At 34.8% G+C, this 27,838-nt stretch overlaps 1 protein-coding gene across 3 annotated transcripts; it reads left to right on the top strand.

The window, feature by feature from the left end:
* The first annotated feature begins 4,042 nt into the window (after positions 1-4,042).
* Positions 4,043-27,675, top strand: LOC143154300 (facilitated trehalose transporter Tret1). Of its 3 annotated transcripts, XM_076326279.1 has the most exons (6): positions 4,043-4,463; positions 13,335-13,417; positions 22,976-23,323; positions 23,685-23,842; positions 25,474-25,932; positions 26,928-27,675. In XM_076326279.1, the coding sequence occupies exons 2-6, from the start codon at positions 13,361-13,363 to the stop codon at positions 27,511-27,513; spliced, it is 1,608 nt and encodes a 535-aa protein (XP_076182394.1). In that variant the 5' UTR covers positions 4,043-4,463; positions 13,335-13,360; the 3' UTR covers positions 27,514-27,675. The 3 variants fall into 3 exon arrangements, with proteins under 3 accessions (XP_076182394.1, XP_076182395.1, XP_076182396.1); XM_076326280.1 differs by lacking the exons at positions 4,043-4,463; positions 13,335-13,417 and adding an exon at positions 14,838-14,889; XM_076326281.1 differs by lacking the exons at positions 4,043-4,463; positions 13,335-13,417 and adding an exon at positions 21,975-22,130.
* Positions 27,676-27,838: the final 163 nt, after the last annotated feature.

Below are 27,838 nucleotides of genomic sequence, written 5' to 3'. Positions count from 1 at the left end.
GAACTCTCCACCTATAAATATTTCTTTGTTTAATTCTCAGTTATTAAAAATTCCTTTCTAAAGTTAACAAGATAAGTTTTCCATCGAAACTTAATTTCTCAAAATTGACAATCGTCTCAGTTCTCGCGCCAAATGCAATTTCCATAACCAGTTATATGCAAAATATGAAAAAAATGTTTTTGTGATATTTTCACGATTGTAAAACTCGAAAGTGAACCGCAACTTTCAATTGCATCGAAAAACAATTACACCATCCTGGAGAAAGTTTTGATAATCTTCAATAATTCCTCATACAAAATTGCTCTAAACTATTCGCGTCTTTTTTATTCACTGTCCCATAATTTCCATCAACCTGAGTCCAATTTTCCTCTTTCCTTACACTGTATAATATTTCTTTTAAAATGCAACCTAATAAAATAACGTAACACAGAAACAACTAACGTTTCCTTTTCGTTCTCAATAGCACGTGTACTCTAAAAATAGCACGTGTACTCTAGAAATCAAATTTTTCATTCAACACCTTTAAGTATATATATAAAAGATTGAAAGAACAGTTTTGTGAAGAGTCATAAGGACTGTTGGATCACACGTCTCAGCTTTCATAATTCCTACAAATAGAAACAATTGCTCTGCACTATTCACGTTCCTGTTAGTCGTGATGTGATCGTTCCCCTCGACTTCTCTCCGTTTCTTCTTTGTCGTCTCTTTGTTATTACATTGCGTAAAATTCTTTTAAAATCCTGCCCGGATGAGTGTGAAATCGTGTTGCCCGCAATCGTTTGTTCTTTCATCCTCGAGCTCGTGCAGAAGGATCTTCGTTCGACGATTACGCAAAACGAGAATGGAACGGTCGACAAACGTGATACGGCGAGTTGTTTATTCGTTTAGGAAACAGGCCATTGACAGAGCGCGAATTTAAAATGGTTTTTCGAGGAAACTCCACGTCCGTGGTCGTTTCAGCATCGACACGGCCCGGGGACACCGCGGTGTAACTTACGCGTTGTTATTAACGTCTCTTTTTATCGCGAGCGTTGAAACATACAATCACCGTGGAGGTCGTGCCTTTTGTAGCGAATGGATAATATAATGGTACCTTTTACCGGCAAACGCGCGGATAGTACGTAACCGTGATCGCGATACCACTTTATCGTACCGAGAAGGGAACTAAATCAACCAGACGTGGTGGATTAGTTTCTGGATCAAAACGCTCCACTGTCCGTAACACAGTTCCTACGAGATTAACGATTAATTAAAATTTATATCCGAAATGATTACGATACGAGGGACAAAGGGAGACTTCTCCGCTTCAAAACGTCGCGGAGAGATTCTTACCGACTGTGAATTAAACAACGAGGTCTTGAAATTTTGTTGAAGTACGAATTTTAATTTTGCAGTTTTACGATCATGGAAATATCACGAGAATAATTTTCTGGAATTAAGTTTCGATGGAAAACTTCTCTACTTGTTAATTTTAGAATGGAATTTTTAATAACTGAGAATTAAGTAAAGAAATTTTCGTAGGTGGATAGTTCTTGTGTCTTTTGTATTTAGCACCCCTAATCGATATATTAAATTTTGAGTTTTGAAATTATGAAAATATCAGAAATTAATATTTTGCATATATCTGGTTATGGAAATCGCATTTGGCGCGAGAACTGAGACGATTGTTAATTTCCAGGAGTTAAGTTTCGATGGAAAACTTTTCTTATTAATTTTAGAAAGGAATTTTTAATAACTGAGAATTAAATAAAAAAATTTTCATAGGTGGAGAGTTCTTGTGTCCTTTGTACTTGGCACCCCTGATCAATATATTAAATTTTGAGTTTTGAAATTATGAAAATATCACAAAAATATTTTTCCCATATTTTGCATATATTTGATTATTAAAATCACATTTAGCGCGAAAACTGAGACGATTATCAATTTTCAGAAATTAAGTTTCCATGGAAAACTTTTCTTATTAATTTTAGAAAGGAATTTTTAATAATTGAGAATTAAACAAAGAAATATTTATATAGGAGAGTTCTTGGGTCCTTTGTACTTGGCACCCCTGATCAATATATTAAATTTTGAGTTTTGAAATTATGAAAATATCACAAAATCATATTTTGCATATATCTGGCTATGGAAATTAAATTTGACGCGACAACTGAAGTTATTATCGATTTTCAGAAATTAAGCTTCGGAGAAGAGACTTTTCCGTTTTCTACTTACTTTACGAGCAACTTCTGGGATTTCTGAAACATCTTCAGGTGGAAAAACTCAATAATCCTTGAATCATTGAAACGACAAGCGGCAAATGATTCTCAGAAGATTTTCGAGAAACGGACGTTTAAAGAGATTTTCGATCTTCGTGCGAAGTGTCTTGAGTTTTGAACAATGTGTACTTCTCGGAAAGATGTGTATAAGCGATAGGGGCCATTGACAGCTGCAAAAATGTGTCTATTGTTATGTCAATTGTACGAACTTTAATTGCGAATTACTAGGAAAAACCGACAGCTTGGAAAAGGTTGAAATGTGCAATAGATAACGAGAATCGATTCTGCTCGGAGAGTGCTGGACTCGAGCGTGACGTTCTCCTCGCAATAGAGGTCTTTTTGTCATAAAACTTGACTAAAATTATGTCAACGTGTCTTTGAACATCGAGAAGTTATCGAAAACGGAAATTGACAACATCTGGAACGAATCAGTTCTCTGGAAAGAACCTTCTTTGTCGAGTAAAATTTAAATAGAAATCAATCATTGCACTCTCGTCCTGTACTCGTCGATTGTTCATTTTGTATAAATATTTCAGCAGAACAAACTCGATAGTAGATTACTTATGTATCTACAATAATTTCCTTTCAAATATTTACCTTACGTATCGTTCTTCCATTTGAAATTCAATAAATGTTTACACACGAAAGGAATACGTCCCGATTTCAAGTTATACCTTTTAATTCTGTTTGCGTTTAATTATTCTCGTAAGCATAATCTATTGGGTAGTTCGAAAAGACATTTCGTATTCTTTGATGAAAACGAAACACGATTTTTTAAGAGTGTGTAAACATTTTACCAAATCGTATATTCTCCATTTTGGAAAACGAAACGATTTTCCGTACAACCTAATAATTTTAACACTTGAATCTTTTTGTTTCTTGTCACAAGCAATTTGTTTCGTTTCTCTAATACATCAAGAAGGACCAAGAATCAACAAAGTAAAATATTACACACTGTTGTTACACAAATACAGTATTTTTACCACCGCGATTGTTTCGTTCCTCTAATACATCAAGAAGGACCAAGAATCAACAAAGTAAAATATTATACACTGTTGCTACACAAATACACTACTTTTACCACCACGATTGTTTCGTTCCCCTAATACATGAAGAAGGACCAAGAATCAACAAAATAAAATTTTACTCACACTGTTGTTACACAAATACTTTTATACACAAATACACAAGTACTTTTATCACCGCAATTGTTTCGTTCCTCTAATACATCAAGAAGGACCAAGAATCAACAAAGTAAAATTTTACTCACACTATCGTTACACAAATACACTACTTTTACCACCGCGATTGTTTCGTTCCTCCGATACACGAAGAAAGACGAAAAATCCAAAAGAGTAACGTTCACGTATTGTTATTATTATGTAAATACATTACGTTATATTTACCACCGCAAGAAAGATCGCGTCCTTGATTTTAACAACCGTACCAATCTCCCTCTCTCTCTCTCTCTCTCTCTCTCTCTCTCTCTCTCTCTCGTATTAGTATTATAACATCGTCTGAATTTGTTTTACCGAAGCATTAAGTTATCACGGTTATCGTGAAATTGTCTGGAAAAATACGGTCAGCGTGTTAAAGGCGAACCGGCGGGGGGACCAGTCGGTAGAATTTCTGCCGGTGGCGGGCAGGGAGACCGGGAGACCTCGAGGCGGCCCTGGAAGGGCGCTTCGCGAAGCGCCGTTTTCAGACGAGAGGCAGGCGCCTTCCCGCGACTATAAATGCGAACGCGCGGGCGAAAATCGTCTCAGTGTCGAGTGCGAAAAAACTCGCGGCGGACCTGTCTCCGAACGGGCTGTCTCACGGTACCACGTGCGCAAGTTCACCGCGTCTTTGATCTCGTGTGACAACGAACGATACGTACAATTTCGTCGATATCGGTTCGCGCGAGCCTGGTAACCCCTGTCGAGAGTGTTCGTAAACAATGATCGTGATCGTGTATCTGTAACCGTGGTAAACCTCGCGGAACGTCTCTTCGCCGAGAGACACGGTTCTTTTTTTTTTTTTTTTAGTATTATTATTTTTGGAAAAGTGGTAGGAAGAAGGCGGTGTCGATTCTAATACACGTGTTTCTCGTTCGAATACTAATGTAACTCGGAATGGAGGACCGTATGCGTGTGGGGGTTGCTGTAATTTAAAAAATCAACAGTAGACGCGTGGCTTTGGGTGAAACGTAGCTGTTGCGGAAAGGTAGGAAATATAAGATGAACTTTTATAAGTTTTAAACTTTTCATATTTTTGTCACTGGAACCAATGACGATGATGGTATCACTGTTTGTGTGGGATTATATACGTGTTTTGGATGTTGGAGGGGAATAGGGTAAATTGATTCGTGAGTGGATAATTGATACCCTTGGTAATCGAGTAATTTTGAGAAGAAGTTTCGAATAAATCAAAATGGCCCCCTTGGTGGTTCCAGTGTTGATAAAGCTGCCCCTATCTGAGATCACATAATACCGACAAGGTAATTGAATCGATTAACTATTCTTTTCTTATTGGTGTTTTAGAGAAAGGATTACTTTCACCATGTTAATAACAATCACGATTTTAATAGAAATTGATTTGGTCTTTGATATTAATTACATTTGAATGAAAATTAAGAATCGAATTTTATAGAATTAGTCGAACTTAAATGGAAGTTGATTGGAAGATTTTGTATGTCTGTGATAAAATTTGTTATCATTTGTGCAAGTTAGTCGATTTGTCGTTCACTTTGTTAATTTCGACAATGAAATTTTATTAAACATTTATTCAATAGAACGTTACTCTTCTATTCTTTGAACCCTGTTCGGATAAAAACAAAGGTTAAAAAAAATATTTATATATATATATTTATGTATATATATACATATAATGTATAAAAATAAATAGTATAGTATAGTAATAATAGAATGATATATTTTTTAATGTCAAATATAAAAATAGTTTGTTTTTGTTTTGCTCTTTGAATACTTTTCCAAAGTAAATAAATTAAGTTCGTTAATAGACCCTTGCGTCAATTCTTGCTCCGTATTAAGAACAAACAAGACGCGGATCGAAGTTTATTAAATTTTTCAACACCTCGACTATATTCTTATCATCGAGCAACAATTCACAAAAAGTTTTCTTAATAAATCTAAATTGACCGAATCTGTTTATATATTTCCAAGCATTGATAATTAATTTTTCTATACCGAAGATTTAAATTATGGGTTGAAACGTTTGTATAAAAAATTCAGATTATATTTTTTGTAACATTTTTGAATGTTTCGTTCTCAACTATCAACCATCCGCTCTAGCATCTACGTGAAAGTTTGAATTTAAGGATCCGAACCGCATTCACGGTTGCGTGAGTTCATAAATTCATCTGCTGCCGGCTGCTCTCACATCCGCGTGAGTTCACCGACTCGACTCGTGATTGGCCGTTCTCGCATCTGTGCAAATTTACAAATCCAGCCGAGATTGGTCGCTTTCACGTTTACGTAAGTTTACGAATCGTAAAGGTTGCTTGGTTAGCCGAAGTTGTCGTTCAAAAATCCACAACTTTCGTACGCAAAACTTCCCTCTCGTTCGTCCAATAGTTTTCGAGGTGTACATAACCTATACGCAACCCAGACCTAACCTAGACCTAACCCGGACCAAATGACGCGTCATATACACAAATTGAATCGTGTTTTTTTAAAAAAGGAAGGTGCATGTACATTTGATGAAAGAGTTTTAGATTCTGGTCTTCCTGTCGCGAGTCAGATTAGCCAACCCAACCCAGACCTAATCTAGACCTAACCCGGACCAAACGACGCGTCAGATGCACAAGTTGAACCGTTTTTTTTTTTTAAAGGAAGATGCATGTACATTTGACGAAAGAGTTTTAGATTCTGGCCTTCCTGTCGCGAATCAGGTTCGCCAACCCAACCCAGACCTAACCCAGACCTAACCTAGACCTAACCCGGACCAAACGACGCGTCAGATGCACAAGTTGAACCGTGTTTTTCTAAAAAAGAAAGACGCGTGTACATTTGACGAAAGAGTTTTAGATTCTAGCTTCCGTATTGCGAATCAGGTTCGCCAACCCAACCCAGACCTAACCTAGACCTAACCCGAACCAAACGACGCGTCAGATGCACAAATTGAACCGTGTTTTTTTAAAAAAAGAACCTGCGTATATATTTGGTGAAAGAGTTTCAGATTCTAGCTTCCGTATTGCGAATCAGGTTCGTCAACCCAACCCAGACCTAACCTAGACCTAACCCGGACCAAACGACGCGTCAGATGCACAATTTGATCCGTGTGTTTTTAAAAAAGGAAGATGTGTGTACATTTGACGAGAGAGATTTAGATTGCGGCTTGCGTGTCGCGAGTCAGGTTCGCCAATGGTAAAAATAGCCACGATTTTGTAAACACGTCGCATTGAAAACAAAAGCATCGCGAAGCTGCGGCTCTCGAATTAGAATAGACGAGAGCTGCATGCCTCTGAATCGACACGCGTTACAATCGGTGGCGAATCGTGTCGTTCAGTTGGCATTTAACTGTTGTCGTTCGTTCGATCGATCGATCGATCGTACGTTCGATCGCCGTACTATATATTACGTAGACGTCGTCGACAAGCTACCTATCACTTGAAATTGCAGTTCTAAAGTCTCAGAAAGTACCACTTATTGCGGTCGCGGTTGCGTTAACGTTAAAGGGTTGGAGAAAAAAAACTATAAATCTCTGTACTCGAAACGAAACTCGTTGGAAGTGTTTAATACGTAATCGACAATGACTTTGCTCGATAGTTTCATCGATGATTTAGTTATCACTGACTCACTTGCGTTATTGTGAACTACATTACTGGTATTAGAATTATCAAGAGGATCAATTCGATTCGTTTGAAACTTCTTTTTAAAATTACACGATTGTAAACGACGTCTTTGCCTAATGTTCGCGAACAATTGTCGAAATAGACAACCAATGGTGCTTGGTAAATTAATTTACCCTTTTCTCGTCCAACATTGAAGGTATATGATCTGATAAAAATAATAATAATAATACCTTCATCGTTGGTAGTTCTAGTGTTAATGGAAAGTTTCAGAAGAAATGGAAAATTTTCTTCGGATGACGCTCATTTGAGGCTGTTTGTGCGCAATAACGACGCCATTTCTTTCTTTTTGCGATAGTTTCTTAATTACACCGACGTGGAGGTGTTGAAACTTCAGATGAAACGAAAGTCTATTCTCAGAACGAGCTCGACATTCTTAAAATCTTCAAGAGCACCGTTTATTGTTTCACGTTTAAGTTTAATTTCGCAGCGTTCAGCGTTTAGAACTACGAAAACATTGTTCGTTCTCAAAGTGTACACGGTTCGCGATATTTTTTCCATAAATAAGAGTGATATCATTCTTCGATTTGAACAGTGGTCCAACTGTCATGGCTGCAATCGAACGGCATTAAAGTCTCCGATAGTGGTATTCATTACGAACACATTTGCGATAGCGTTGTAGCACTGCACGTTTTCATGGAAACAAAAGAAACCTTAATAATTATACTAGTATCTTATTTAATAAATTTATTAATAAATTTTTACTAAAAAATTATTCTATTGAAATTATCTCAATTATTTTTCCTATAATAATTTTAACATTAATTGCTTTCCCTTCCCTTAAAATTTTATATTTCATCGACGAATTATGATGCCCTATTTAACAATCAAATCAGTAGTTAATCAATGATATTGATCGTACGAATATCCTGACTTTAATAATTTAAACTTTAATTCGTATATAGATAAAGATTTCGATAATGTTATTATCATTTTTCGTTTATTAGATGTGGACAACCGAATGGTTATCCCATATAACATCCCTATTCGAATATTAACGACTTCAAACAATTTTATTCAGTCATGAACCGTCTCATATTGTTCCGAAAAGATCTATTCGAGGTATTTCATAATCGTTGAAGAATATCGGTCGTGTTTCAACAGTGGTTCGATTGTTTTCATCGCATGTGATTGTTCAACGACAATCGACGCGTTTCGCGCAAATAACACCTGTTCGCGCGAATATTTCAAGGACTGTCATTTAGTTTGTTCGCTTTAGACTTAACTAGATAAATATTTTTACATAGGAACTATTTTTAATGCAAGATATTTTACCGATTCTTCGTCGTTACGAGTAATATCTAATGTACACGTTTATCGTTAACCGAACAGTTTTCTACAATTAATAAAATTACAAATCAATTTTTGCGTAACCAAAGAAATTTTTAATATAAGATATTTTACGGTTTCTTTGTCGTTACGAATAATATCTAGTGTACACGTTTATCGTTAACCGAACAATTTTCCACAATTAATAAAATTACAAATCAATTTTTGCGTAACCAAAGAAATTTTTAATATAAGATATTTTACCGATTCTTCGTCCTTACGAATAATATCTAGTGTACACGTTTATCGTTAACCGAACAATTTTCTACAATTATTAAAATTACAAATCAATTTTTGCGTAACCAAAGAAAGTATAGAAATTTATAATATTGTTTTTCTCTAAATAATACGTTTTCACTGATGAAAATTAAAGTATGTATAAGCAGACAATTGCGTATAAAAATATTGTAATGGATACTTTTGCTATATAATTAATAATCCTCCTTCCTGTGAAACAGTTGGATAACCTAACTGAACTGGTTATCGGGAAATTGTGGTAGAAGTGAACACAGTATTATGATTCAAACGGATTTACTGAAAAGTAATATCTTAAGAACTACTGTTTTACTTGGGGATTTGTTATTTTATCCATTGACATCTTTTCTGATAATCCAGTTACGTTATCTGATTACTTCACAGCAAAAAGGAACTATACTACGTACACTACTTTAGCCACTATAATTTCCTCGTACACAGTTATTATTGTCTTTCGCTTCATTTAATCTCATCATTCCGTATAATAATTTTTCATATTTCGCACCAAACTTTCTTCACTTAAACGATCATAATTTACTTTTTCATCATTTTCTATTATTTCTTAATTTAGATTCTTATCGAAACAAATTTTTATTTACCGAGACGAAACAATTTGAATAATTCGTGGTTGTACATTACAAATAAAACGTGGTTGAAAAATTCAAACGAATCAGATCGTACTTACACTATAAACATTTTCATTTCATTTTTATCGGTTCTTTTCAAAAATACCCTCTCTTAGATCCAAACACAAACAATAATGTATTTCACACGATATGTGCAATTATACGGAATGTTTTTATAATTAAAATTATGTTAAAATAGTATCAGATACAAAAAAAAAGATTTCAGTATGAATTCTAAAGAGGATCGACAAAACCATTTGAAAATTCTAAACAAATATGATCTGCTCGATCTGACTCTGTTGACAAGGTTTTATTTATTAAAACAATTCGAGTTCGAGAACGTTTTGCAATTTTCGTCAGACTTGACCCGCAATATTTCATCTCGTAGCAACAATACCGAAACGTGTATTCTCGTTATGAGAAATCGGTGGATCGTGGCTCAAAAGAATCCCGACGTGGGAAAGTGTAACTCGGTAAATGGAATCGTTACGAAAGCAACGAATCGAGCCACGAATTAATCGTAGATTTAGATAACGTCGATATCTAATGAGCCGGGTAAATTTTTTAATGGAGAAATTGCGTCTCACGTGCGATTCCGACAAAGAGCGTCGCTCTATGACGCATAAAGAGTCACGCGCATCTCGTGAATCACGAGACACGATGTGATTCCTCCTGCGTTCCGTACCTTAACGCTTACGGGGACGAACAAATGATTATTTAAACGGGTTCATTATTCAATTTCTGCTACGCACCGGCGTCGAAAAACACCTATAATAGTTGTAATGGTTGTACAATACGGAATGTACAAATCATTAACAAAGGGGGTGGCATAAAATTGTTGTGCACCGAGCTTTAATAGAATTTTCGAGATAGTAAATGAATTTTTTGTTACATTGACAAATATTGTCTATTACAAATAGATCTAGTTGTAACAACGTTTGTCAACTATTGTTACAAATAGATCTAGTTGTAACAACGTTTGTCAACTATTGTTACAAATAGATCTAGTTGTAACAACGTTTATCAACTATTGTTACAAATAGATCTAGTTGTAACAACGTTTATCAACTATTGTTACAAATAGATCTAGTTGTAACAACGTTTATCGACTATTGTTACAAATAGATCTAGTTGTAACAACGTTTATAACGTTTTCGAATATAACATCGTAGAGATGTTATATTTTGAATTTGGTTTCGTATAATAGTTGCAATGGTTGTACAATACGGAATGTACAAATCATTAATAAAGAGGGTGGCATAAAATTGTTGTGCACAGAGCTTTAATAGAATTTTCGAGATACTCAACCAAATCTTTGTTATACCGACAAATATTGTTGGTCGATCGTAGAGATGTTATATTTTGAATTCGGTTTCGTATAATAGTTGCAATGGTTGTACAATACGCACTGTACAAATCATTAACAAAAGGGGTGGCATAAAGTTGTTGTGCACCGAGCTTTACTAGAATTTTCGAGATACTGAACGAAATCTTTGTTACAACGACAAATATTATTAGTCGATCGTAGAGATGTTTTCTTTTTAGAAATTTCTATCAAAGTTACGTGTAAATATACAGGTAAAATATGTCTGGAAATTGTGAGGGGTGTTTGTACGATAAGAAGAAAATGAAAAATTGCGTTCGAAGCTTTGTATCTGAGTTATCTATTGTTGAAAATACACGTAAAATGTGTGTGAAATGAGACACTTGTACTACTGTCGCTTCACGAACAACAACTGACTCACGACGAGGGCAGTGACCGGTAGTTGTATCGTTATTATAGTTGTAAACGAATCTAATGAAAAAAAGAAGAATAATCGTTGAATGAAATTTGAACGAACAACCCCGAATACATAAATTTCCCGGTTAAATGATTGTTTCTTTTTGGCAATATGTGCAAAAGTAATCTAAAATGTATGTAAGGAAAGCACCCTCAGTTATAGTGAAGTTAGCGTTGATAAGTTAGATCTCGATTGGTAAGAAGACAAGTGAATGAGTAGACATGTGGCGGGAGTGAGAGAAGATAAGAAAAAGTGAAAAGTATAGAGACATGTGAGAAAAGTTATCAGGAAAATAACGGTGTGAATGATAACATTGAATGTTGTTTCTTTGTTATTATAGAAACAATTCAACCCATTTTCCACCAAGAACCTGCAGACGAAATAAGACATTAAATGTATATGTATACTAAGAAATTCGCAACAAGGCCTACACGTTTTAATTATATACAAAATTTAACACACTAATTTAAGGATCGTCTTAGATGTTAACCGAACCGTGAGTACTTATCTCTTGTATTCTCTTTTGTTTGTCCGAGGTTGAAAAATTGATACCGATCACTATGTTAACTGTCGTAATTTCGAAATCTGTTAGTCGGTACAGGAAGGTTCCGAAGTATATCCTTCGTTTCGCGTCGTAAATAATTGGTACGTTTCAGTTGTTATTTTATGTATCCTTTTTCATCTAAGAATCGGAGTGCTTCACGTGGAATGACGCCATTTAGCCTAGTTGTATCACGGTATTCTAAGTTTACAAATGTAACGTCTGATATTAACACTTGACAGTCCGCTGACACACATGTGGGTCAGGGCAGTTTTGTATCAACAAATATGGCCCGTACCATTAAACTGGAAGTTTTTCTAAAACGTAGGTGATGTCGCTGAAATAACAATGCGCGTATCGTACGGGAAAGAAAATGGGATATTTATCGCTAGAAAAATTGAAAAGATTTCAGAGTGTGATATTCACACTCGAGAAATGTGGACTGTGGACGTATCAACCTGTTCTGATTATATTGGATACAGCTTTGAAAGGTGTCTTGCGATTAAGTGTAACATGTATATGTCTATTTTAACGTTTGGACTATTGTTATAAACAGATCTAATTGTAACAACGTTTATAACGTTTGAATTATTGTTAGAAATAGATCTAGTTATAACGTTGCAACTATTGGTACATATAGATCTAGTTGTAACAACGTTTGAACTATTGTTACAAATAGATCTAGTTGTAACAACGTTTATAACGTTTCAACTATTATTTCAAATAGATCTAGTTGTAACAACGTTTATGACGTTGCAACTATTGTTACAAATATATTCTAGTGGTAACAACGTTTATAACGTTTCAACTATTGTTACAAATATATTCTAGTTGTAACAACGTTTATAACGTTTCAACCATTGTTACAAATATATTCTAGTTGTAACAACGTTTATACCGTTTTAACTATTGTTACAAATATATTCTAGTTGTAACAACGTTTATAACGTTTCAACTATTGTTACAAATATATTCTAGTTGTAACAACGTTTATAACGTTTCAACTATTATTTCAAATAGATCTAGTTGTAACAACGTTTATAACGTTTCAACTATTATTTCAAATAGATCTAGTTGTAACAACGTTTATAACGTTTCAACTATTGTTACAAATATATTCTAGTTGTAGCAACATTTATAAGGTTTCAACTATTGTTACAAACAGATCTAGTTGTAACAACGTTTATAACATTTGAATTATTGTTTCAAATAGATCTACTTTTAACTTCATTCCGCAAAAGTAGGTTAAAAATTTTTCTGCTTTCTACGTAACAAGGAATTTTCATTAAAATCGGTGTGTAACATTTTGTGAAAAAGCACTCGGATCACAAAAGAGAGAAATCGTAGGAGATCTTGCGCGATCTGTTCTCAAACGAGTTTCGTTGGGTAAATCGTTTCTGTATGTAGATATGGAATTTTCATTGAATTATTTTTGTAGATAAATTCGGTAAATAGAAAATAGAAAAGAAAAATTATATTTCGCTTGCGTCACGTCCAGACATCGTACTTTTTCTCAAGTACTATCAATGAAGTGCGCGCTAGATTAAAACAATTCTCCTCAGAAGAGTGAAACGATTACCTCGTTTTTATCGCGAAAACTCAACGTTGTTGGCGACAAAGAAAAGAATTACATTTAGATAAGATCTATTCTCGAGCAAAGTTTCATCGAACGTGTATTTTTCTGTATTACAGATACCGGTTAAAGAGTATCGGACAAAATGATCACTCAAACGAAACTCTGGTGGAAAATCCTTCATTCGGAGCAGCATAAAGGAGTAAGAAAATTTGATTATTTTAAACTTTGCAACTTTTAACCAATACAATACTAGTTTCAATTCGTAACCTTATATTACAAATTTGAACGATCCTCTCACTGTTCCATACTTGTTGATATTTTACAAATCGTTCGCACATAAAATTATCATACAAATATTTTTGGACGTAAATATTGGATTGTTCAGAAAGCTACTTCGTTTTTTTTTTGGTGAAAATAAAACATGATTTTTTCAAAGTGTATAAACATTTTACTAAATCATATATTCTCCATTTTGGAAAACGAAATTACTTTCTAAACTACCCAATATAAATCAATATTTGTTTGAAGTAAGAATGATCGCATAATTATAGCTCCTCTAGCATCATTTTTCTTCACGATTTTTTCAGAGTGTATAAACATTTTATTAAATCATATATTCTCCATTTTGGAAAACGAAATCACTTTCAAAACAACCCAATATAAATCAGCATTCGTTTAAAGTAAGAACGATCGCATAATTATAGCTTCTTCTCTAGCATAATTTTTCTTTACGATTTCAACACGATCTTTTCAGAGTGTATAAACATTTTATCAAATCATATATTCTCCATTTTGGAAAACGAAATCACTTCCAAAACAACCCAATATAAATCAGCATTCGTTTGAAGTAAAGTAAGAACGATCGCATAATTTTAGCTTCTCTAGCATAATTTTTCTTCACGATTTCAACATGATTTTTTCAAAATGTATAAACATTTTATTAAATCACATGTTCTCCATTCCGAAAAACGAAATCACTTTGAAAACAACCCAATATAAATCAGCATTCGTTACAAGTAAGAACGATCGCATAATTTTAGCTTCTCTAGCATAATTTTTCTTCACGATTTCAACACGATTTTTCCAGAATGTATAAACATTTTATTAAATCATATATTCTCCATTTTGGAAAATGAAATCACTTTCCGAACAACCTAATATATTTTATATATTAGAATTTTTTTTGGAGGGTATAAACATTTTATTAAATCATATATTCTCCATTTTGGAAAACAGAATCACTTTCCAAACAACCCAATATAAATCAATATTCGTTTAAAGTAAGAACAATCGCATAATTATAGCTTCTCTAACATAATTTCTCTTCAAACTTCTACAAATTGAAAAGATTGCGAAATCCAGAACTAAAACACGTAATTGTACACATGGTGCACCGGTTGCCCACCACTCTGTTGCTATAACAGATAATAAATAGACCACCCTGGTGTCTTATCGTTCGATATCAAATATCAACGTAACCGTATCAATTAAACGAAACAGTACAAATCTGACGTTCAACGTGGAAAGAACAGTATTTGGTAACTGGTGGTGTTGAACGTGTGCCAACGAAGATCAAAGAGAGCCATGCGTTTGTGCAGAAGGCGGACATCTCGGTCGCATAGCTCGACTGCAGAAATGCAGGGAGACGCCGCTTGCATCCGTTTCAGAAATGTACGCGTAACAACAATACACTTGAACGATTGCAATCTGTCCGGTAATTATTGCGATTTGACGTATATCTGTCGAGAACATCTCATTTTTTTAAATGGGAACACGTGCTTGTGTTCTCATATTTCGACGTTCGCTTTCAAGTCTTGTTTGTAGTACAAATGGTAAAATATTAATCTACGAGGTGTCTTTAACGACAACCGGTGCCGAGATGTATGAACACGAATGTGTGGAAGTAAGAAAAAAAAAAAAATTCATATAATTGTAGTAAATATTTCGTTAGAAAGATTTAAGTAAGGTACGAGACTTTAATAAATTTATTCTTGGTACAGTCTACGGTATGGATTGGTGGATTGGTAATTGTTTTAATCTGTTTATACGCGTTATTAGGTCTATTTGACATTGTTGAAGGTGATAAATGTAAGTTTGATCGTTACTATTCCGTTTCAAAACGAAGGTCACACTTGTCGATATAAGATAGCCATCGTTGGAAAATGGAGTTAGATTGTACAATTAATTAATAGTTGTCGGTACTAATAGAAGCGATAGCCTTCAGCGATTTCAAGTATCCAGTGAGTACAATAAAATTATTGCGTTAAAAATTGTTTGTACGGTACAATCTACTACGTGGAAGTTGTGTCGTGATTTCATATTTTTCTTGTGACTTTTCTTAACAAAGTGTTTACTCGATTGTATTTGCAGGACTTCTTTTCTTATTTCTACTCATAGAAAGTGGTGGCACCGGTTAAATCCTTGGACATTTTGTACAATCGAATAAATATAACTTTAAAATTGAAGTGTATACGTACAGATATTATTTTACAACAAAAGTACAGGAAAATTAAATTTTCTGATAAAATACTTTTCTCCGAGGTTTCGATTTCGCAATAATTCACGACTCTTTGTATCCATTATTATCGTATTTGTTACTCCAATTGTGCAAAATGAATTACGAGATAGTATTTTCGGTTAGAAATGATTAAAAATTCCCCTTTTTATTTTGCATCTGGATATTTAAAAATTTGTCAAAGATAAATTTTTCTTTAGATATTTTTAATAAACACTATTGCATTCCTAAGAAACTGTGGAACGCTTCGAAAAGCATACTACTTTGAAAAGATACATTTTTTTTTAGATATCTTTAAATAACACTATTGCATTCCTAAGAAACTATGGAACGTTTCAAAAAGGTAAATTTTTCTTTAGATATTTTTAGAAAACACTATTGCATTCCTAAGAAACTGTGGAACGCTTCAAAAAGGTAAATTTTTCTTTAGATATCTTTAAAAAACACTATTGCATTCCTAAGAAACTGTGAAACGCTACAAAAAGATAAATTTTTCTTTAAATATTCGATATTCGATATTAACTCAACGACAGTTGATCTCAAGAAATCATTTTCCTATTTCTCGAATATTATTTTCACATTTCAACCGTTTCGTGGCAAAAATTCAACGAAAACGTACACGGAAACTTGGCGCGCTAATTGGCCGAGTTATTAATTTTTAAACGAGGCCAGCGAAGGGAGAACGACTCATGGATAAATCGTCCTTCCGTTCAGGGGGATTTTCGAGATTCTTTCGCGACTTCGCCGACGCTTTCGCTCGCGACCGCGAGTTTTTAGATCGATACTCGCTCCGAGCGAACGTGAACCTTCGCGATTGACCTCCGGAGGAACTAGTTCTTTCCTCTTCGCCAAGACCAAGCGGATCTCCGCTCGACAATCAGGGGAATATCGCGTTTCTGGTTGATTCCGATTTCGCGGAATTTTCTGGAAAGAATTATGCGATATTACGCGGACACCGAGCAATCAAAACGAACGTAGTCACGTTACGGAATACTGTTCACGATAACTCGTACGACAATATACGCTGATAAGTGTAACCAGCGGTAGCTTGTACACTGTTCGAAATGAGCACGGTCGGACCACGACTCGTAGCACAAAATTAGATCTGGTATCGTTTGAAAATATTGGGTTGTTTGGAAAGTTGTTTCGTTTTTTTTTTTTTTTTTTGTGGTGAAAATGGAGCACGATTTTTTTTAGAGTGTACAAATATTTTCCATTGTAAAAATGGAACTTCAACTTTGATACTTGTTTTTACTACGACACTTCAACTTTGAACAACTGTAAATATATTGGGTTGTTTGGAAAGTTGTTTTGTTTTTTTTTTTTTTTTGTGAAAATAAAACACGATTTTTGTTTAGAGTGTATAAACATTTTCCATTGTAAAAATGGAACTTCAACTTTGACACTTTTTTTTACTACGATGCTAGGTCATAGACACTTCAACTTTGAACAACTGTAAATATATTGGGTTGTTTGGAAAGTTGTTTTGTTTTTTTTTTTTGTGAAAATAAAACACGATTTTTTTTTAGAGTGTATAAACATTTTCCATTGTAAAAATGGAACTTCAACTTTGACACTTTTTTCTACTACGACATTTCAATTTTGAACAACTGTAAATATATTGGATTGTTTGGAAAGTCATTTCGTTTTTTTTTGGTGAAAATGAAACACAATTTTTTTAGAGTGTACAAACATTTCATTAAATTACATATTCTCCATTTTGGAAAACAAAATTACTATCGAACAACCCAATAGTTTGCGATAATGAAAAATTGTTACGAAAAAAAATAATATTCGAGTTTTTTCAGTTTCTCACTTCCATCGAAACTTGAGTTCGCAGTTTTCGATTGTATTTCGCTGTCTGATTATTTTTTGAACGAAATAGAATATTGTTTTATTGCTTTATTTGACTACTTTCTTAACCAGTTGATTAACAAGATAAATATTTTATATATTTTTCGTATTTTATATTCTTACAGAAAATGTTCAATTTTACGCGTAACTTTTCAAAATTGTATTCAATATTTACACGAATTTACATGGTCAAATTTTGGGAGCATGTTATCACTCAGTGTAGAAAATTCTTCTTAATTACAGTGTTTTCCTTAGAAAATCCAAAAATGAAAAATCTATTTTCGATTACAAATACATTTTCTTTACGACAAAGTTCGACAAAAGCATTCCATTGAAGAAATTTCCGGAAATTTCCTTCTGCAATAGTGCATGCCTGGCATCGATGTCTCGTGTCGAACACGTTCCTAGAATATTTCGAAATTTGTCACACGAAGCGTCAATAAAATTTCAAAGTACTTCCGCACTAGCAACAGGAATGTCGTACATGAGAATCCTGAGTCGTGTCACCGTGCACAAAAATCCAAAGGATTTTTTCAATTGAAAATTTCGATTAAGAAACTGATTTGGTTAGTGTTTTTCATTGCTGAATTTTTGTACTAGATGAAAATGTTGCAATGATTATGACAGGTTACAATTTATTTGATTTGGTGAGTGTTTTTCATTGTTGAATTTTTTTACTGGATAAAAATATTACAATGATTGTGACAAGTTACAATCTATTTGATTTGGTGAGTGTTTTTCATTGTTAAATTTTTTACTGGATAAAAATATTACAGTGATCGTGACAGGTTACAATTTGTTTGATTTGGTGAGTGTTTTTCATTGTTGAATTTTTTTACTGGATAAAAATATTACAATGATTGTGACAAGTTACAATCTATTTGATTTGGTGAGTGTTTTTCATTGTTGAATTTTTTTACTGGATAAAAATATTGCAATGATCGAAACAGGTTACAATCATTTGATGCAAAATTTTAATTTTTTTCTAAGATAATTTTTGTTGTCTATGATCTAGCATCGTGACGATAAAATATTGTAAAATTCCTCTACGAGTGACTAATATTGTTGACCAATAATACGTTTTTCCACTGAAGTTGCATGTTGGTAATCGAGTTGTTGGCTGTAATACATATCCGCTATTAAAGTCTGATTTTCATTTTAAAATTCATAGTGAATATATACCTTTGACATAGCAACCATATATGGTCTCAACCAAGTGAAAATTTCGAGGGTGAAGTTCTAGTTTAGGGGATGGTATAAATGTTTAATAAGGTGATAACTGATGGACGAATGGACAATTGTTTTGTCCCTCTCATAGTGAAGCATAAATATTCGTTGCATACTTCCTCGTACTTTTTATCGTAATAATATAAATATTCATCACAAAGATTACTTTGAATCGTTGTTACATTATCTTTTTTAAACTTGTGCAGTATAGAGTGTCGCAAATCATTTTCGTTGGTAATTTTCTTTCCAGAGATGGTAAACTTGAAGATAGACTGTACTTTTAACGTTTGTGAACTAAAAAAAAAAACACACGGGATTATTTAAGCGATAGCACTGTCCTTTATTCCATTAACGAAAGAATCACCCTGCAAAATTTTTTACAAATGAAAAATAACGATCTGATTTATTCGAATGCTCGTTACAAACTCTGGAGAGGATACTCTTAAAGAGACGTGGAGAGAAATTTCTATAAACTTCCTATAAAACAAGATAAGAAATGATATTATTTATGGATTAACCACACCTTGTAGAGTAACTTGAATAAATTTTACAGTTTGTACAACTAGACGATATTTTGAGTAATTTTAACGACGATAAAACTATGGAGATATATATTAAAAAAGAAAAATATTTAAGAAAAAATTCAGATTACCAGGTCACTCAAAAACGAAAATTAAATACTATACTTCTTAACTTTATAATATAGTCATCGTTTTCCTCTACATTATTCAGTAAAGTTCCTTCGATTATATTTCTATTACGTCACTTCTTATTGCTTCTAATTACGTTTAATCACGTTCCTAATTATACGTTACGAACAAAACGTTTCTTGTTAATTTATTGTTATTGTTATTACTATCGTGGCATCTAATCGTTCACACTTATTCTTATTTAAATGAGAAATTTTAGAAGGGTTTCGATTCAACAGGTCGAAAGGGTTAAATGTAAATAAATACAATCAAACTAAAATATTGGTTTGTTCGGAAAGTCATTTCGTTTTCCAAAAGGAAGAATATATAATTTAATCAAATGTTTACATACATTAAAAAAATCGTGTTTCATTTTCACAAAAAAAAAAAAAAAACAAAATTTCCGAACTCAATAGATTCAACGTTTCGTTCAAGAACTCGAAGAATAATCGATGGAGTAAGGATCAACAAAGGTGTCTCTGTCTTTTTAAATAAACTTTTTATGGAGTTTCTGTCATTGTGTCTTCCTATCATGGCAGATCTAGGAAGTGGACTCATCCTTCGAGAGCAAGATTGACTTCCTAACAGGGAACGAAGTTCAAATTTACCATTGAATAATTATGGTCTGCACCGATGACAAGAAACCATCAGTGTCGACTGAAAATGATCGAAAGACGGTCAACCAGTTCCACGACCTTCCAGACATGAATTCTAAAAGTGATAATACTCACTCGTGTCATTCTGAAACAGATTTTGGAATATTAAGTTATACCTTATACGTATCTAAAAAAAAAAGAACCAATCGACTAGGAGAAAGAGGAAATTTTTAAATTGATTGCACGTGTTTAGAATAGAAAGAGTCGTGATGTTTTCGAAAAATATAGCATAGAATTTAAAAGAAATTTCGTTATGAAAGCAGCTGAAAAAATCATGACGTTTTCGAAAATCATGACGTTTGGAAACGTTTTCCAATGGTATGGAATTTAAAGAAATTTCATTATGAAAGCAGTTGAAAAAGTCATAAAGTTTTCGAAAAACATGGTATGGAATTTAAAAGAAATTTCGTTATGAAAGCAGTTGAAAAAGTCATAAAGTTTTCGAAAAACATGGTATAGAATTTAAAAGAAATTTCGTTATGAAAGCAGTTGAAAAAGTCGTAACGTTTTCGAAAAACATGGCATAGAATTTAAAAGAAATTTTGTTATGAAAGCAATTGAAAAAGTCGTAACGTTTTCGAAAAACATGGTATAGAATTTAAAAGAAATTTCGTTATGAAAGCAGTTGAAAAAGTCGTAACGTTTTCGAAAAACATGGTATGAAATTTAAAAGAAATTTGATTATAAACGCAATTGGAACTAATGGTTTTGATTGATCTGTAAATTTAATATTATACGAACGACAGAAAGATTCTCTCTGTCGAGGAAAATTTGAAATTCATTCCGTCTATCGTGCGACAACTATCATTCCGCGCTGAGAAGAAGAAGAAGATGTCTCGTGAACGATTCATGAGCCGCTTACGCTAACAAAACGTAATCCGTGGTTGGTTGCATGATTATTTCAGTCCACGTTTGCGGAAACCACCACCGATTTCCGACCACGTAGCACGCGTGGGATACGGTTATCCTAATTGGTTCATCGTGGAATCGGGAAACAATGAAACTCGATGGAACCAACATAAGAGATTACATTACTTGGTTTGATAAGTTTCATCGTTTTTTCCATTGTAATTCGAATCAAAAATATTGGGTTGTTTCTGAAAGTCATTTCGTTTTTCGACGAAACACGATTTTTTTTAGAGCGTATAAACATTTTATTAAATTATATATTCTCCGTTTTGGAAAACGAAATCACATTGACGCATAGTTATCGCATCGAAAGAAACTTTGAAATGATTCGTTAAAAGAATTCTCCTCGAACCCGGAAAACCTTACAGTTTTGTTTGAAAGAATCTGAGAAGGTTGAGGATAGTGTCGAGGATAACGAATGATCCATTAACGACCAATTGGGAATCTCAATCCCATTTCTAGGTTGCGATTCTAGGATTCTTGCGATCCCTAATGATCATAAAATCCATTTATAGCTATGAAACAGTTACGACGAAATGGATTTTAATTTGCTGAACGTGCTTCACCGATGAGACCACCAGCAATCTACAATCACTTTTGGGAATCGAAATGTTCCCAACCATTATGAATTTTAAATTTTCAACTTTATGTATACTTATGTACGTACCAGAGTTGTGTAGAATTTTATTCGAACAATGCAACGACTTGTGTCGATGCACCAACTCGGTAATCGTCGTTGTTAACGATACGGCGCAGTCTACCATTTAACATTTAAATATATCTTAATAATTATGATACAGTAGCACGGTGATGCAATCGAAAGTGTTTATAGTACAGTTAGAGACTTTAACGAACCCAACACACTTGCTTACGTGGAATCGAGTTAACCAGGTGCCAAGTGTTACAATATGCTTTAAAGACATCGTGTGTTTCATTGAATTGAATATAACGTCACGTTCTACGTGTCTTCTTCCGAGTTTAACGAATATCGGAAGTTTCGAAGGCCGAAAACTCTTCAAACGTCATTTTTACCGATTCTTCGCGTTAACATTTGCGCACATGGTGTGTTAAATTTAGCACATTGAATTTTATACAATTTAAAGCAGAGTGCAAAACAATTTTTACCATTATTTCACGTTTTCCTACATTTCGTGCGTCTATACTAATCGATATAAATGTGTACCTACTCGCGTGTAATTTTTCGTAGAAATATCGTTTAACAGTTAATAACAGTTTAACAGTTTTACATTGTATTGGTGAAACAAAATGGTTAGAGAATCGATCGGAGAGCAGCGTACAAATCGAAAAATAATTCTTTAAAAGATTTTTTCCAACGTTAAAAGATTCGAGATACTTCGATACACTTGCAATCGAAATAATCGAAATATCGAAAACAAAATGTCCGTCTCGAGAGAAATAAAAAGTTACTATCACAAGGATTAAGAAACCAAAATTTCGAGAAATATTAAACACGATCGAAACTCTCGAACGCAAAATTTCGAAAACATGACGTATATTTAAAAGAAACTTATACAATTTAAAAGAGAGTGCAAAACAATTTTACCATTATTTCACATTTTCCTACATTTCGTACGTCTATACTAATTACTATAAATGTGTACCTAATTTCTCATAAAAATATCGAAATCAAACAATAGTTTCACATTTTATTGGTGAAACAAATTGGTTAGAGCATCGATCGTAAAAATCGAAAAATAATTCTTTAAAAGATTCTTCCCAACGTTAAAAGATTCGAGATACTTCAATATCGAAATACCGAAAACAAAATGTCCGTCTCGAGAGAAATAAAAAGTTACTATCACGAGGATTAAGAAACCAAAATTTCAAGAAATATTAAACACGATCGAAAACATGGCGTACATTTAAAAGAGAATTCACTCTTTCAGATATTCGCAGGATTGGCTGCACACTCTGGCCAGATCTCCGTGGGTCTTGGTCAAGGCTTCAGCGCCATTTTGATCCCACAGCTGCTGCAGACTAAATTCGCGGACTCGTCCCAAACATCCTGGATAGCATCTTTGGGTGTCGTTTCCAATCCTCTGGGATCTTTGATCTCTGGATTGTGCGCGGAATGGTTTGGAAGAAGATCCGCCATCGCGTTGGCTAGCTTGCCATATGCTGCTGGATGGTTGTTGATAGCATTATCGAAGAACGTGCCTATGCTGTACGTCGGTAGATTCATCAGTGGAATCGGTATGGGCATGGCGAATGGCCTCTACCTTTATGTCAGCGAGGTACGTAATCGTATTCAGTTTGAGTATCTTGAAATATCTTACTCGGTTGTACGGGATCGAAGGTCTAAAGAAAGGAAGAATTTTAAGCACGATATCTATCCTAGAGTCGAGTCACACTCAATTATGTTAAACAACGTTGGTCTGGTACGTCTCGAGCCTGATGCGTGGCTTTGGATCATTTTAAGAGTCTAAGAGACAGTTGTCGAGTTTGTTCAAATATTGTCGAATCCTTTGATGGTGGACCACCACTTGGTGGTCTCAGATTTTAGTTATTACTAGTGTATCATCGAGTTTAAGTTGTGTGAGAAGATTTGTTTAATATGTATTGTATGAAAATGATATTCAACGAATCCAATTTTAGGCTGCAGCACCGAATCAAAGGGCCTGGTTGGGAAGTTGCGGTCCTGTTTTAGTTTCCCTCGGTGTTTTAATGATTTATACACTGGGTGCATTCACCACGTGGCAGAGGGCTGCAGCAATTAGCATCGGACCTGCTATTCTATCCTTGGCACTGACACGGTAATTGTTAACTAAACTATGTACTTGTTAGCAGACAAAAAATAAGACAATATGTCGTATGTCCAATGTCTTTTCATCGAAATCAAATGACAATGTTCGTTGATGTTTCTTCTGGGGACCATCTTCAAGAGTGTTCTAATTATCGTCTCAAAAGTATCATTTGACCTCTTAGGAAAAGTTTCTTCCCAAGTTTGCGTAAAATCATAGTCACTGTTAAATTTAAAATTGTTCCAACTTAACGTAAGCGGTAGCCATTACGTATTATGAAACTTAACCCTTTGCGATCGTATGAAATTTGGACATGGAATTAATTTTCTTTGAAAAAGTAGCGATACATAACATTTAAGATTGTGAAGGATAAACAAGATTTATTAATTCTTTCGCGAACTTTAGATATATGTTCGTACAACAATGTGTTTTAATGTAATGTTTTCACGTGAAGATTATACTTTATAGTTCTCTATCGTGTGGTATCTTTCAATACAATCCTGTATGTCCTTTTCGACTACATGTATCGCAAAAATAATTAATTTGGTTTCTTCTACCTTTAATCTTTCCGTTTTAACATACAGAACAATCTTTACTTTTTACATCTTCATAGTGTCACAATATATGCAGTTTTCCATTAAGAAAAATAATTAAGGCTTTCCTTTTTATTAGATCTCTGTTATCTCTAATAGGAACACCGTATTGGTTCATGAACAGATTTTTTGGATATTCAGGTTCGTTCAGAGAAAGTGTAAACTAATACACAGTTGAATAAAGTATAAGATTAATATGGTTTCTTGCTGTGGTGGCTGAGAGCAGACATATGACCATAAAGGGTTAAAAGTGAAGAATTTGTCGATGATCTGTACAATTTAACATTGTTATATTGTAAATTTACAGTGGTAGACATTGATTGTATTAAGGAGTACGATTAATTTGAAGTATACAAAAGGTTTATATGAAATCATTTATATAAGAAATCCAATCCTCTATGTGAACAGAGATCCACACATAGGATAGTATACCTTGGACTCAGGAGCCTTATCACTTCCTATTCTCAAGGACAATGAGAAGTTAAATAATTAAATAGTTAATACAAGGTCACTTTGATCGACTCGTAGCTGTTGCTGTATTCTTTGTTGAAAGAGACCCAAGACACAGAAATATCTTATCAATCTTATGCATAATGTGCCCTTAAATAAGAAAAAAAAAACTGTATACGAATTCATGGACAATTCGTTCTTGGAACTTATCTAGAACAGAAGTTCTATTATGAGTCCAAACGACACTGCATTTGCTTAAACTCTAAACCATTCGTTAAATAATTAAATAGGTAAAGGTCATTTTGATCGACTCGTAGCTGTTGCTGTATTCTTTGTTGAAAGAGACCCAAGACACAGAAATATCTTATCAATCTTATGCATAATATGCCCTTAAATAAGAAAAAGAAACTGTATACGAATTCATTCAATTCGTTCTTGGAACCTGCCTAGAACAGGAGTTCATGGTTCCAAACGACACCTGCTTAAACCCTAAACCATTCGTCTTCAATGTGTCGGACCAGTCTCGAAAAAACCCTACTAAACAATCCGATTGTTTTCTTCTACTGTGACATTTTACTTTGAACCTCTTCCTTGTCACAGAATGATCCCCGAGACTCCAGGTTGGCTGGTGGCCAGAGGACGTAACGAGGAGGCGAAAGAGTCCCTGCTGTGGCTACGAGGACCCGGTTCGAGCACCGACAAAGAGTATCAAGATCTATGCGATACGAATTTGAAGCGAGAAGAGAAGAAAGAGAGCCTGATGAAAGCTCTCCACATGCCGAGCGTCTGGAAACCGTTTCTGATTCTCCTCACCTTCTTCGCGCTGCAACAGATGTCCGGGATCTACATAATCCTCTTCTACGCCGTGAGCGTTCTCGAAGACATTGACGTCAACATCGACGTGAACGAGTACTCGGCGAGTGTCGGGATTGGTGTGATCAGATTATTCGCGTCGATCGTTGGCGCTGGTCTCGCGAACAGCTTCGGCAGAAAAGTGTTGGCCTTCGCCAGTGGCCTAGGAATGGCGATCTCTGCCGTGGGCGTTGCTCTGGCCTTCAGGTATGCATTGTTTATCATCCGAGACTCGTTAATTGAAACATCGATAACCAGGACCGGAGACGGTGATCGATAATAAAGAAAAAATATTGCCAGGTTGGGTAACTTCCGTTCCATAATTTTATAGACCACGTATCCGAACCAAGTCCTTGATCATTCTAAGTGATTCGGTATCAATATTTCGCTCTTAATGTTGTTCCGTAATTGTCTCGTGACTCCTCGACTCTTTGATAACCAGGACTGAGACGGTGATCGATAATAAAAAAAAAATATTGCCAGGTTAGGTAACTTCCGTTCCATAACTTTATAGACCACGTATCCGAACCAAATCCTTGATCATTCTCAGATAAGTGATTCGGTATCAACATTTTGCTCTTAACGCTGTTCCATGATTGTCTAAATGCCTTTGACCTAAATGTCTCGCGACTCTTCGATTCTTCGATAACCAGGATCGAGACGGTGATCGATAATAAAAAAAAAATATTGCCAGGTTGGGTAACTTCCGTTCCATAATTTTACAGACTACGTATCCAAACCAAGTCCTTGATCATACTAAGTGATTCGGTATCAACGTTTCGCTCTTAACGCTATTCCATGAGTGTTCAATACATCTAAATGTCTTTGTCCTAAATGTCTCGTGACTCTTCGACTTTTAACAACGTTAGCTCCACGTCGAAACGAAACTTTCGAATCAACGTAGACGCGCAACCGTGAACTCTCCTCGGAAATCTCGGATGATCCTATCCTCGGGAAACGATCAATGTTCTGCGGTCAGATAAGCAAACAAATACACGGTTAACGTTCAGCTTGTAAAAAGGAATCAGAGATCGTAGACTTCTGAGAAAAAACTGTCCCGGTTCGCATGTAACTCATGGACTTCTGAATTAACGACCATCCTGGGCAGTATGTAGATCAGTGTACATGTTAAGGCGTTAGAATGTTTCCTCTCCTTGACACAAATCTGTTACTTTATTGACACGATTCTCTCGTCTTGCCAGGTTGAAGCTACCATCAACGGTGTCTTTGGTGTGCATCGGTGGCCATGTAGGGTCGTCGATGATAGGATTCCTCACTTTACCCTGGGTGATGACCTCGGAGCTGTTCCCACTGAGGTTCAGAGGGCCTCTGGGTGGCATTACCACCAGTCTGGTCCAAATATTAACGTTCGCGATTATCAAACTGTATCCAGATTTACGTTCACTGGTCGGTATGGAGGCCACGATGTGGATGTTTGGTGTGGTTAGCCTCTTGGGAGCTCTGTTCGCTATGACAATTCTACCTGAAACCAGAGGCAGAAGCCTGGACCAGATTGAGAGTGGATTTTCCAGCAAATCAACATGGAACAGTGATCCTCAAACCTTGCCAAACTTCTCCACGCAGCCAAGGAACATCACACTTCAGAAATTCTCGTCTATCTCCGACGAGAAGCATCCCAACATGGTGACGAATGCGTACGCCTATGATAATTTTTGTATGGACTTGTCTCACGACGACAGAGGGAAGATCGAGAAGGATCCCGCGAAGGATTCGGACACGAGGAGTGACGTTGTTCACACTATCTCGTTGGAGCATGTTTATCTCTGATGGTCCAAAGGGTTCAGGATTTATTGTCGCGTGTCTAAACCAAAGTTGAAGAGTCGTCGCTGTGAGAGCATCTCTGCAGACTGGTTCATCAGTAATAAGACATCTGTTTAATTGTAAATAGTTTTGTAATTTTGTTTTCTTTTAAATGATCAGAGTAACTAATATTTCTTTTAAATTGAACCACGTGTCTTTTCCAGATAAGATTAAAGATTCTCTTTGAAACAAATTCAAGGGTTTACGATACAGAGATACCGTAACATTAAATTATCTGTATGTCTTTGTAAGTTTGAACAAGTTTCTTCAAAATCTTTGTTACTATGTAGAC

Source organism: Ptiloglossa arizonensis, chromosome 14 (genome assembly GCF_051014685.1).
Source record: "Ptiloglossa arizonensis isolate GNS036 chromosome 14, iyPtiAriz1_principal, whole genome shotgun sequence".
Taxonomy (NCBI): domain Eukaryota; kingdom Metazoa; phylum Arthropoda; class Insecta; order Hymenoptera; family Colletidae; genus Ptiloglossa; species Ptiloglossa arizonensis.
Note: the sequence above shows the minus strand (reverse complement) of the source record. Positions and strands in the feature narration are given on the sequence as shown.